Source organism: Tachyglossus aculeatus, chromosome 6 (genome assembly GCF_015852505.1).
Source record: "Tachyglossus aculeatus isolate mTacAcu1 chromosome 6, mTacAcu1.pri, whole genome shotgun sequence".
Lineage (NCBI taxonomy): Eukaryota > Metazoa > Chordata > Mammalia > Monotremata > Tachyglossidae > Tachyglossus > Tachyglossus aculeatus.
In genome coordinates, this window is record NC_052071.1 from 41,919,974 (window position 1) to 41,932,485 (window position 12,512).

Genomic DNA, 12,512 nt, shown 5'->3' on the forward strand with positions numbered 1-12,512 from the left:
TATCCCAGCCCAGTGCCTGTAAATAAGTGCTTAACAAATACCATAATAATTATTATTATTAAGGTGCGCAGAGTGGTACTCTGTCATATATTAGGTGGAAGGAAGTTCCAGGCCAGAAGGAGGACAAGGACACGGAGTTGGCGCCAAGATGGAGGAGACTGAGGTACAATGAGTAGGTTGGTGGTAGAGGAACAAATTGTGCTGGTTGGCTTTAGAAGGAGATCAGTGAGGTAAAATAGAAGGGGCCAAGGTGACTGAGTGCTATAAAGCCTATGGTCAAGAGTTTCTACTGGATGCAGAGGTAGTTAGAGAGATTCTTGAAGAGCAGAGAGATGTTGACTGAATATTTTTATAAGAAAAATGATTTGGACAACAGAGTGAAGTAAGGCCCGAAGTGGGGAGAGGGGTGAGGTAATAATAATAATGGCATTTGTTAAGTGGTTACTCTGTGCAAAGCACTGTTCTAAGCTCTGGGGAGGTCACAAGGTGATCAGGTTGTCCCACGGGGGCTCACAGTATTTAATCCCCATTTTTCAGATGAGGTAACTGAGGCACAGAGAAGTTAAGTGACTTGCCCAAAGTCACACAGCTGACTAGTGGCGGAGCCGGGATTTGAACCCATGACCTCTGACTCCAAAGCTCGTGCTCTTTCCACTGAGCCACCCTGCTTCTCTAGTAGGCAAGGGGGCATATGGTAAGGGCTCAGATCAGCACAGTAGCAGTTTGGATGAAGAGGAAAGCATAGATTTCAGTGATGTTGCAAGGCTGCACCAACAGGTTTGGTGACATATTGAATCTCTGAGTTGAATGAGAGGGATGAGTCAAGGATAATGCCAAGGTAATGAGCTTGTGAGAGAGGGAAGATGTTGGTGCTTTCTCCAGTGATGGGAATCAATCAATCAATGATACTTATTGAGCATTTACTATGTGCAGAGCCCTGCACTAAGCCCTTGGGAGAATACAGTGCAACAGAATTAGCAGGCACACTCTGAGAAAGACAAGGGGAGGACTGTTTGAGTGGGAAGATGAGGAGTTCTGTTCTGTTGTGGACATGTTAAGGTGTCCGTGGGACATCCAAGTAGAGATGCCCTGAAGGCAGGAAGAAATGTGAGACTACAGTGAAGGAGAGAGGTCAGGGCTGGAGAGGTGGATTTAGGAATCATCCAAGTAGAGATCGTACTCGGAGCTTTAGCATGGGCTTTGAAGTCAGAGGTCATGGGTTCGAATCCCAGCTCCACCACACGTCTGCTGTGTGACCTTGGGCAAGTCACTTAACTTCTCTGAGCCTCAGTTACCTCATCTGTAAAATGGGGATTAAGACAGTGAGCCCCATGTGGAACAACTTGATCACATTGTATCCCCCCCCAGCGCTTAGAACAGTGTTTTGCACATAGTAAGCGCTTAACAAATGCCATTATTATTATTATTATTGTTATTATCTGTCGGGCACTGTACTAAGTACTGGAGTAGATACAAGACTGGATATAGTCCAAGTCCCTCATGGGGCTCACCGTCTTAATCCGCATTTAACAGATGAGGTAACTGAAGGACAGAGTGGTTAAGTGATTTGCGCAAGGCCCTGGGCTCAACCTGGTTTTCTAGCTCTAAAGGACTGCCACAGAAGGCTGGAGCAAAATCCGGCGAGCCCCTTTTACCTTAGGGCCAAAGAGGGAATAACTGACTTTTGTGTTTGCCTTGACGAGATGGTCCCGCTTAAATGAACACTACTGGATGAAACAGTGAAGACACTATTTTAAAAAACATTTTATTTTAAGAAGACACAAACAGCTGTAGCATTTGAGAGAATACATTTCGATCGCTGGTAGCATTTCAATAAGGGATTTTTTTTTTTAGAAAAAAGAAGTCTGAGAAATACATTTGTGATTTCATTACTGCAACAGTGCATATGCCACGGGTAACGTCCCAGCCCAGAGGAGTCCTGTTTGATGCCTCTTGAAGTTCAGTAGCCTTCTGGTTCCGACCACACAGCACATCTTTGGGACCCTGTATTCTCTTTGCCTTCCAGCCTACGAAATTGGTCTGCGAATACCTGGGTTACTTTTTTGGACTAGTTTCCTTTTCATTTTCCCTTAGTGCATTGTCGGCACTCGGTAAAGGTTAAATTATAAAGTGCTGATAAATGTGATCTCCCATCCTAATGTTCATTTGTAGGTTTTTATAGTCCTCTGTATTCACTTTATTTTGCTGCTTTGTGCATCGTCATCGATGGTATTTATTGAGCGCTTACTATGTGCAGAGCACTGTACTAAGCACTTGGGAGAGTACAATACAATAGAGTTGGCAGACACATTCTCTGCCCAGGGCACAACACTACAGACATGCTTCCTTTCCCGACTCTGGAAAGGGAACCTGAAAAAAAAGCAAAAAAAAGGCAAAGGGCAAAATAAAACTATTTGGGGATGGTCCTCAAATGTAGGAATTTAGAAAGATTAAATTCACTTATGTCCAGCCTTAAATTTACATCCATTCTTTAAAATAAAATTTAAATCAATCTATCAATAGTAGGTATTGAGCACTTACTATGTGCAGAGCACTCTACTAAGCACTGGGGAGAATACTACAGAAATAGCAGGCATGTTCCCTGCCCATGATGAGCTTACAGTCTAGGGGGGGGATTCAAAAAACTAAGAAATCCCCCAGACATTATAGGTAAGTGAACAAAAGTCAAAGAAGCACCAGAAAAGATATCTAGAAAGGCTCAGACATTTTGATGTGTCCAATTTCCCTTAACAGGCAATAAGAAGAATGAAAACACCCTGAAGAGGCAAGGTAAAACCCATCCCCAAAACACATTCGAAAGATATACTTGAAAAAGTTGCTTCAAAAAGAAGGGGACCAGGATTGGGTATAAAACGAGAAAGCACTTTTGGATTGGCTCATGCCTGGAAGGAAAGGGTAAGGAGGGTTGGAGGTGGGGAATGACACCCAATGCCCTCGGATGTGACTGTCCTCATCACCGACAAGAGTCGGTGCCCAATCCCCAGAGCCTCCTGGATAATAATGATGGCATTCGTTAAGCGCTTACTATGTGCCAAGCATTGCTCTAAGCGCTGGATGAAAGGGAGGAAGAAGGCATAGGAGGAACAGCCAAAGCCTCCAGAAGCCAGATGATTTTAGACACCAGGCTCCGAGAAGCAGAGGAGGATGCTGGCAGTCGTGACTCTCTCGAGAGAAAGAGCCTAACGATGAACTTCCGAAACTGAACTTCCTGCCAAAGGCCGGAATCCAAGACGTCCCCAGGAGTTTGATGAGCCTCATTTACTGCCTTCCCAAGCCTTTCATCCACGTGGGAATGAACAATTGGGCTTCCACGGAGCACATCAAAACCTCAAGGCTCTGGGAGGGAGGACCAAGGAGGAAGAGGTTGTGTAGTACCCACGCCAACATTTGAACCAAGTTGACACAATAACAGGGGAAAGGCAGAAGGTAAAAATCCACGACCTTCTGGAATGTTTAAATGCGATTTCAAAGAGTGCCGAGAAACAAGACAGAGGGACTGGGAATCTCAGTTCCAGACTCCAGGTGAGCTGTGACTGGAATAACGGGCTCCTTGTGGGACTGGCCTACATCACTGGACTGCAGAACTAGAAGGGTGAAGGTTGTTAAAAAAAAACAACAGTAAGGAGATGGTGCCTTTGGCATCAAGTGTAAACACTTGTACACTAGGAAATAGAAGGTCAATAGCTAGAGACTCTCTGGGTCAAAGTGGAAGGAAAAAAAGAAAACAAAAAGGGAAATAATGGTAGTTATCTGATGGTACTCCATACCAAGAGAATGTGGTGGGGGCTGCCTTTTTCTTGGGTTCGCTTACTAAAACGGTCTTTGGTCAGGATGCAGTTGCGAGGGAATCTTTAACTACTCTAAGCCCTGAGGAAAAAACAATTAATAATAATAATGATAATTGTGGCATTTGTTAAGTGCTTACTATGTGCCAGGTCTGCCCAGTGCTTAGAACAGTACTCTGCACATAGTAAGAGCTTAACAAATACCATAATAATAATTACAGAGTACTGGTGTGGGTACAAGCAAACTGGGTTGGACAAAGTCCCTGTCCCACATGGGGCTCACAGTCTTAATCTCCACTTTACTGATGAGGTAACTCAGGCCCAGAGAAGTGAAGTGACTTGCTCAAGGTCACACTGCAGACATGTGGCGGAGCCAAGATTAAAACCCAGGTCCTTCTGACTCCCAGGGTCTATCCACTAGACCATGCTGCATCTTAGAAAGCAACTGATCATCATTTGGGCAAGATTTCCTCAGAGTCCAATTATATCTCTAACTGGTGTCTTATTAACAGAGGAAACCTGGTTGACTTAAAACCTTGGGAGAAAGGACCACAGGACGATCATACTTAGGATCTTACAGACAGGAAGTAGGATTGATTGCAAGATGGAGAATTCAGAAAGGGAAATTGGTAAGGAGGGCAAGATGGGAAAGAAAACTGGATGTTCTTTTAGCAGGGCCTTATGCAGGCAGGAGTTAATGATGCCAGTGCATAAGAAGGGCAACTAGACACCGCACTGGGGAAATGAATGCCCGAGAAATAGAAGACATCACCTCAGAGCCACTAGCCAGTGTTTTTGAAATGTCATCAAGGACAGGGGAATCTCCCTGAGGACTGGGAATGGGCAACTACGGTGAACAGTTTTTACAAAGGGTGAACTGGAATGGGTTGGTAATTCTGGGGAGGTACAAGAACCAGTTAGGAAACAGTCCATTAACTGAGTACAAGATACTGCGAAGCACCGAAAAGGCTTTGGGAAGAGCAAAATTGTCCCAGATCAATTGAATTTCCTCTTGTGGTAGTGACAGACGATGCAGACTGGGTAAAAAAGTTGTAATCTATTTGGATTTGTGAATGGTCTCTGATTGTCTCCCACGACATTCTCCTCCACAAGATAAGGGTGGAGGGCAGGTCACCCTCAAAAGGTGATTATCCGTGGTTTGCCCTTCGCCTGGGAGATGCATCAAATTGTCTTCTCCAGGGATCAGTCCTAGAACCGGATCAAATCCCCACTAAAGGATTTGAGTAGAATCATTGAGTTTGCAAATAACACTGATACTGAGCAAAGTGGCTAAAACCCTTTCAGAAACCAGAATAAAAACCCAAAGTGACTTTGATACAGAGAACAGATCCAAGAAAATCAGAATGATATTCAAAGGGACACTCTGGGACACAGCAACCCCACAAGCTGAATGGGAATCAGCATGGAGTACTAATATTTTTAAAGCCAGCCTGCTACTGGGGTGTACATTTAGGAATACGGCATGCAAGAGTCAGAATGGAAATACCTTCTTTTCTTACCTGGCATTGACCAGACTCTTACAAGAGAGTGCCATGACCAGTTTGGATACCGCACTTAAAAAAGGATGTAGAGAAAACAGACAGGATCCTTAAGAGTGCTTCCCAGTGAAATAATCAACTTCTTTTTTCAGAAGAGGGAACTGCAGGGGTGAAATAGTATACCATGCAACTTAACTTCTGCTTCTGTGACAGCTAAATATGACACTCGAGTCAAGTTTGGAAAAGAATTAAGAGTACAGCATGCACGAAGCTGTTTGCTTGAAGCTTGACATTTTACTAATGACCTTAAATTTGTACAGACAGTTTGGTCCAACTCAAAAATATGGGCCTCGTGCTCCACTTTAAGACAGCCGAGTTCTGTTCGACCAACTTCATTGCTCTAGTTTCTCGCTAAAATGCTTCAGGGGAGGGAGTGCTTACAAGTAGGCTGAGAGCTTAGTGAACAGATCTTTGGAAAGGGGTCTGCTCTTCCTCTGGGTTTGGGAATCTGCCTTTCAACGGAAGCCCCAGGAACCTCCATTGGTCGGAGAGGTGGGTGGTCTTCAGGTAGCTCGCTCCTCACTGGTGGTTCAGCTCACCATTCTTTTAGGTGGGTGAGGGAAGGCGAAAAGCAGTTAGGCCGGATGCTATGCCAGCTCTGTTTCACGAAGGATGTGAGATGGACGCCAAACCTTCTTTAGAACCCTGGCTCCCTCCAGAATGCCATTACGATGACCATCATTATAAAGATATCCTTGGATCAAGGACCTGAACTCAGGTTCCATTTTTGCTACCTTTATTCTCGAGTGGGAGAGGAGCCAGGGAAACTTTTGTGGTGTGTGTAATTACTTAAAAGGCACTTTTATCATTAGCCTAACCATTTTTTTCCCCTTAACTTTGAAATTCTATTTTCCTGCCCTCGACCTCATTATAGTTTTAAAAACAAAATAAGTTGGTTATTTTTGCCGCAACTATTTTCACGTTGGGTTAGTGGGGGGTTCCAGCCTAATTCATTATTTGCAATTTCAGTAAGGTTAGGGTTAGAGTCAAGATGACCAAACCTGATTTTCATTACTTCCTGGAGCACGCTGACCCTCTAGAATCAGTGTGGCTGTGTATTTGACCATCACACTGGACCCAGAATGCTTGAGGGCTGGAGTTTGCAGTGGTTTCTACCCCTTGGGGGATTTGGGGAGCTGTCAGTCAATCAATGGTATTTACTGAGCACTTACTGTGTGCACAGTACTGTACAAAGCACTTGGAAGAGTACATTTCAACAGAGTTGGTAGACACAACTGTGAGCTCGCTGTGGGCAGGGAATTTGTCTGTTCTAGTGTACTCTCCCAAGCGCTTAGTACAGTGCTCTGCACACAGTAAGCGCTCAGTAAATATGACTGACTGACAGACAGAATCCCTGCCCACAGGGAATTTACAATCTATAGGGGGGCTTATAATCTACAATCTACTTTGTCGTCCTAGGGAACTCTGAACATGCGCAGAAGGAAATGTTGATTTCTTATGAGCATTTCCAGTTACCCTTTAGGATTACAACTTCCATGAGCCATTGCATGACCTGAGTCCACACTCCTTTCATTCTTCTTTCTTCCCATTCAATCAATCAATCAATCGTACTTATTGAGCACTTACAGGGCACTGAATTAAGTGCTTGGGAAAGTTCAACACAACAATAAAACACACATTCACTGCCCTCAATACCTGACTGCCCGAGTCTATATTTAGGTTGGGAACCAAAAAAAAAAAAATGAAGAACCATGAATTTTCAGGTCTGCCCTGATCAATTTGGGGTCTATGGTCTCCTTAATAATGGCAGTATCATACAGTTTAGTCGTTATTTATTATCACAAATTATGCCAAAATTCAGATTGCTCTCTGGCTTGGTCTTTCTGCAGTTGGTCGTTTTATCTGCAGGGAGAAACTGTGAATTCAGAGGTGCTCGGGAACATTTTCAGTGTTCAAAATTCCAAGAGGAATTTTGTTTAGCCTCATTTCCATCTCCATATTGATTATTCAGAAATGAGTCAGCCAGCCTATGGGTTATTCTGGTTCTTGGCTTCTCTTCTCTCTTCCCCTTGGGTTTAGCCTTTGACCGTTTCCACAGCTTATTTAACACCCCCACAGATAAAGATTTGAAATTTAAATTGGGCGGCTTTATTTCTTTTCAGAACTGCTTATACAAGTGAGGAAGGAAAGGTGAAAGCGAAAGTATTGTAGCAGCTAAAATGAGATTTGGGGGTTATCTACAAATTTCATTTATACATGGTCTCTCTTTCCTCCCTTAGGTTACATAATTGAGTACGCAATAGGACCAGAATGATAAAATAAAAAGGCCCAGGGGTCTATGGGTATTTTTTTTTTCCAAAGAACCCTTGGCCCTTACTTGAAGCAAACTGCCTTAATCTACAGTTCCCTATCATTTGCAAAATGGAATCCCCTTACCCCAGAAGAAATAAATGGTAGCTAAAAGTCAGATTACCTCTGCTTTCATTCCATCCTTCTTTCTCTCGCTCCCTGTAAGTAACCTTCTAGTTAAGTTTCCTAGGGATTGCAGGGAAATGCGGAGGGAAATGCAGCCAGAAGATACCTGCACAAGGCTGGTTAGAAGCAAACAGAGCGGGGTGGGGAGGGGGAGAGACAGACCATCGTTCACAGCACAAGTGGGAGTCTCTGGATGGTTGCTGGGACAACCGAGCATGTGTGACTCTTGTCCTGCCACCCGCAAGCTGGTCAGGATCGGCTTGATGTCTGGCTGGAGAGAGGCCCGGCACTGGAGGTCTTTACTCGGCCCAGACTGGGCCTCAGATTTCTGTCCCTGCTTATCCTCCCTGTGCCTTGAGGCTATTTTGGAAGGTTGACAATCATTGAGCATTCTGGGAGCTTTCCCCCAGTCCTCTCTCCCTCCAAAGATTTTGACTTTGATTGCAGAGAGGAAAAGGGGGCAGGAATTAGGGTGGGGGCCTAAGCAGGCTTCCGAGAGCTAACATGGCACGAAGCCACCTTTTAGGGTCTTTTCGGCTCTGAGCGGAAATCTTAAATGTTGCCCGTGTCCTGCGACGCGCAAACCTGGGAGTTCCGGTCAAGAGCCCGTCATCCGCAGGAAGTTGGTACCTGTGTCTCCTTCTCGACCTTTCCCTTCCTCCATTCAGGTTAAATGAGGCAAGCTATCCCTACTACTCCCCCCTTCTCGTAGCATGAAAGTCCTGCCTGGATTTCCTGTTCGTGGGGCAGATACGGGGCATAAGGGCAGTCCCCCAGTGGAAAGGATTAAGGCCCACTGTTCTCCTGAATGAGAGCAGAAAGACGTCTCGAAAATGCAGCATTTTCAGGGGCGGAACCAGCAGATAAGCTGGATTTTGGTGGAGAGTAACCAGCAGGAGCCTCCCAGACCCGGCCCCCCCCGAGTTCCCTTGGGCAGTTCTGTATGAACTCTGCATGAGCTCAGCTCTCCCAGAGCAATCCCCTGGCACAAGACGGTCAGAAGATATGCTTGAACTCTTCACCCTGATCTCCGTTTAGAAAACAAACAAAAAGGGATACAAAGAGGAAGGAAAGAGCAACATCCCACGTTTTGATTTAGAAAAGCCATCAAAAGTACCACATGCTGAAGTAATTTGACATCTCCAAACCCGTTTCCCCGGGGGAAGATTCAAACTGCGGCCGACAGAGGAGGCGGGTCCGCTCCGTGGCTCTGTGCCGAGCAGGGGGCGTCGAGGCCTTGCTGGCAAAGCGCCGGGGCAGGTGCACAAACCAGCCGGAAGGCTCAGCAGAATCATCCCGAGGCTGTCGGCCTCACGACCCTTCCTCCCAGCCCCACAACCACTCTTGGCCCCATCTCCGTCCACGGCCAGAACTGGCCCCACTGGAAACGAGGTCTAGGCCGCCGACCTCCAAAGTGGCCACTCGGTTTAGGGGACTTCGGTTCAGTGCGCTCTGTCAGTGACAAAATCAAAACCAGAGGAGGATTCTCGGCAGTTAACCGAGAGAGGTGGGCAAATGAAGCTGCCGCATGCCTGAAGCAGATGGGACCTTCCGTCCGCCTCAGCTCCGGACGAGGTGACCCCATCCCACCAGGCCCGGAAGCGATCCCCATCCCGCCGCGGTCATTGCCATTTCGTTCTTTCTGCCGATCCTTCCTGAAGCCCTTCTTCCCAAGCAGCCGAATTCCGCACCATCAGGGCTGGCTCTTGGGAGGATCCGTACCGTCCAGATCCACGGCAAACTCGGTTATAACTCTCCGGGCCAGCGGGTTGGTGGTCTTGAGCAGTTCCGCGGCAGAAGGGCGGGACCCCAGGCTCGGCTTGCTCCCTTTCTTTTGCAGGAGGGCCTTGAAGTCTTCGTTCCTGCTGGACGGTTTGGTGGGACCACCGCAGCCGGACCCCAAGGCAGTGGGGGCCTCGCTGGTCGGGGAGCCGGCGGTGGTCTTCACGGGGGAAGGGGAGCTCTGTCTGCCGCTGCCAAAAGCATCGCCGGGCTCCTTCCACCCAAGCAACTTCCTTTTGGACCTAAAGAAGCAACAAAAGAAAGAAGAACTTGCATTAAGGGAGGATGTGGAAGTGCATGATGTAATAATAATAATGGCATTTGTTAAGTGCTTACTATGTGCAAAGCACTGTTCTAAGCGCTGGGGGGGGGGTACAAGGTGATCAGGTTGTCCCACGTGGGGCTCACAGTCTTAATCCCCATTTTACAGATGAGGTAACTGAGGCTCAGAGAAGTGAAGTGTCTTGCCCAATGTCACATAGCAGACACGTGGTAGATAATAATAATAATAATAATGGCATTTATTAAGCGCTTACTATGTGCAAAGCACTGTTCTAAGCACTGGGGAGGTTACAAGGTGATCAGGTTGTCCCACGGGGGGCTCACAGTTTTAATCCCCATTTTACAGATGAGGTAACTGAGGCACAGAGAAGTTAAGTGACTTGCCCAAAGTCACACAGCTGACAATTGGCGGATCCGGGATTCAAACCCATGACCTCTGACTCCAAAGCCCAGGCTCTTTCCATTGAGCCACGCTGTCATGGCTTAGTGGATAGAGCATGGGCCTGGGAGTCAGAAGGACCTGGGTTCTAATCCCGCCCTGGCCCCTCGTCTGCTGTGTGACCTTGGGCAAGCCACTTCACTTCTCTGGGCCTCAGTTCCCTCATCTGTAATATGGGGATTAAGAGAAGAAGGCCCATGTGGGACAGGGACTGTGTCCAACCTGATTAATTTGTATCTACCTCAAAGCTTAGAACAATTCTTGGCCCATAGTAAGCAACACAATTTGCCTCTATCTAGCCAGCGCTTAGTACAGTGCCTGGCACATGGTAAGCACTTAAAAAAAACACCAGAATCATTATTATTAATAACAATAACAAGTATCCTTATTATTATTATTATTTTGTTGTTATTATTATGTGCCTTTCAGGGGAGGGGTTCCTCAAGCCTCGTTCTCCATCTCTCCCACCTTTCACATCTCCCACGACCCCAGAGTGTGAGCTTGTTGTGGGCAGGGATTGTCTCTCTTTATTGCTGTATTGTACTTTCCCAAGTGCTTAGTACACTGCTCTGCACACAGTGAGCGCTCAATAAATACGATTGATTGATTGATTGAAGTGCTCAATAAATACGACTGAATGAAATAAGATTGAATTACCTCTTACTCATTCCCTCCCCTGCCTGGAATCCTTCCCTTCAACCCCACCGCCCGACGCAGGACGCAGGATGCAGCTCTCCCCACCTTCAACGTCCTTTAGAAATCACACCTCCTCCAAAAGGCCTTCCCTGATTCATCTTCCCATTAATGCCTCTAACTCCTACTATTTATAAAGATCTCCTAAAGTTGATGTGTTGGGTAATTGCCATCTCGCTAACTTAAAGTGCTTTCGTAAGGAATTCTTAGTTTTAATGAAACCCAGATTTGACTTCATTTGAAAGTATGTAGAATAGAAAATGAGCTTTCCTTTTTTCAATGGTATTTGTAAGGCACTTATTATGTGCCAGTTACTGTACTAACATCTGGGGGAGAAACAAGATCATCAGGTTGGACACAGTTCCTGTCCCACATGGGGCTCACAGTCTTGATCCCCATTTTCCAGATGAGGTCACTGAGGCACAGGGAAGTACAGTGACTTGCCCAAAATCACACAGCTGACAAGTGACGGAGCTGGGATTAGAACCCATGACCTCTGACTCCCAAGCCCGGGCTCTTTCCACTAAGTCACGCTGCTTCTCTAACCCTTGTATGTTGAGGCAGAGACACCAGAATTACCTATACACACAAACACATACACACACACATTTCCACAGTACCCACTGTGCTCGAACTTGGGTGTGAATTCTCAGGCAATATGCATAATAGTAATAATAATAATATTTGTTAAGCACTTACTATGTATCAAGCACTAAGTGCTGTACTAAGTGCTGGGGTAAATACATGATAATTAGGACTCACATGGGGCTCACAGACACTCCTGCCTTGGGACTGTTTATAAAGAGAAGCAGTGTGGCTTAGTGGATAGAACACAGGCCTGGGAATCAGAAGGACCTGGGTTCTAATCCCTGCTCTACCATATGTCTGCTGTGTGATCTTGGGCGAGTCACTTAAATCCTCTAGGCCTCAGTTACCTCATTTGGGAATTAATTAAGAGTGTGAGTGCCAGGTGGGACAGAGATTAATTTTTATCTACTCCAGTGCTTAGAACGGCGCTTGGCACATAGTAAGCACTTAACAAGTACCATTATTATTATTATTACTATTATTATTATTTATTCTGACAGTTGTGACACCTGTCTCCATGTTTTGTTTTGTTGTCTGTCTCCCCCTTCTAGACTGGGAGCCCGTTGTTGGGTAGGGACCGTCTCTATATGTTGCCGACTTGTACTTCCCAAGCACTCAGTACAGTGCTCTGCACACAGTAAGCACTCAAAAATACAATTGAATGAATGAATGAATGAATTATTACTACTATCATTATTATATCTAGTGTCTGCCTTCAATGATGGTGAACTAGAATAGGTGGGAGAGAAAAAGGCACCAAGAGGTCCCTCTCACCATTAGAATTTTAAAGTCTTGTGAGAATTTGACTCTCCGGGCCTGTTACAATTGACTTCAGGAGTGGCAGTTAAGTAGATTTAAAAGGGAGGCAAGCTGCATAAAGACAGGGATCAGTTCTATCAGCTCTACTGTCAATTGTATTTATTGAGC

The 12,512-nt window shown here is 45.8% G+C and overlaps 1 protein-coding gene across 2 annotated transcripts in view; it reads right to left on the bottom strand.

Moving 5' to 3' along the window:
* Positions 1–9,168: 9,168 nt before the first annotated feature.
* NHSL2 (NHS like 2) overlaps positions 9,169–12,512 on the bottom strand; it is a 166,360-nt gene continuing 163,016 nt past the window's right edge. For both annotated transcript variants that reach the window (XM_038748435.1, XM_038748434.1), the window contains exon 8: positions 9,169–9,825. In XM_038748435.1, the coding sequence (XP_038604363.1) occupies positions 9,495–9,825 (331 nt within the window). In that variant the 3' untranslated portion in view covers positions 9,169–9,494. The remainder of the gene's footprint in view (positions 9,826–12,512) is intronic.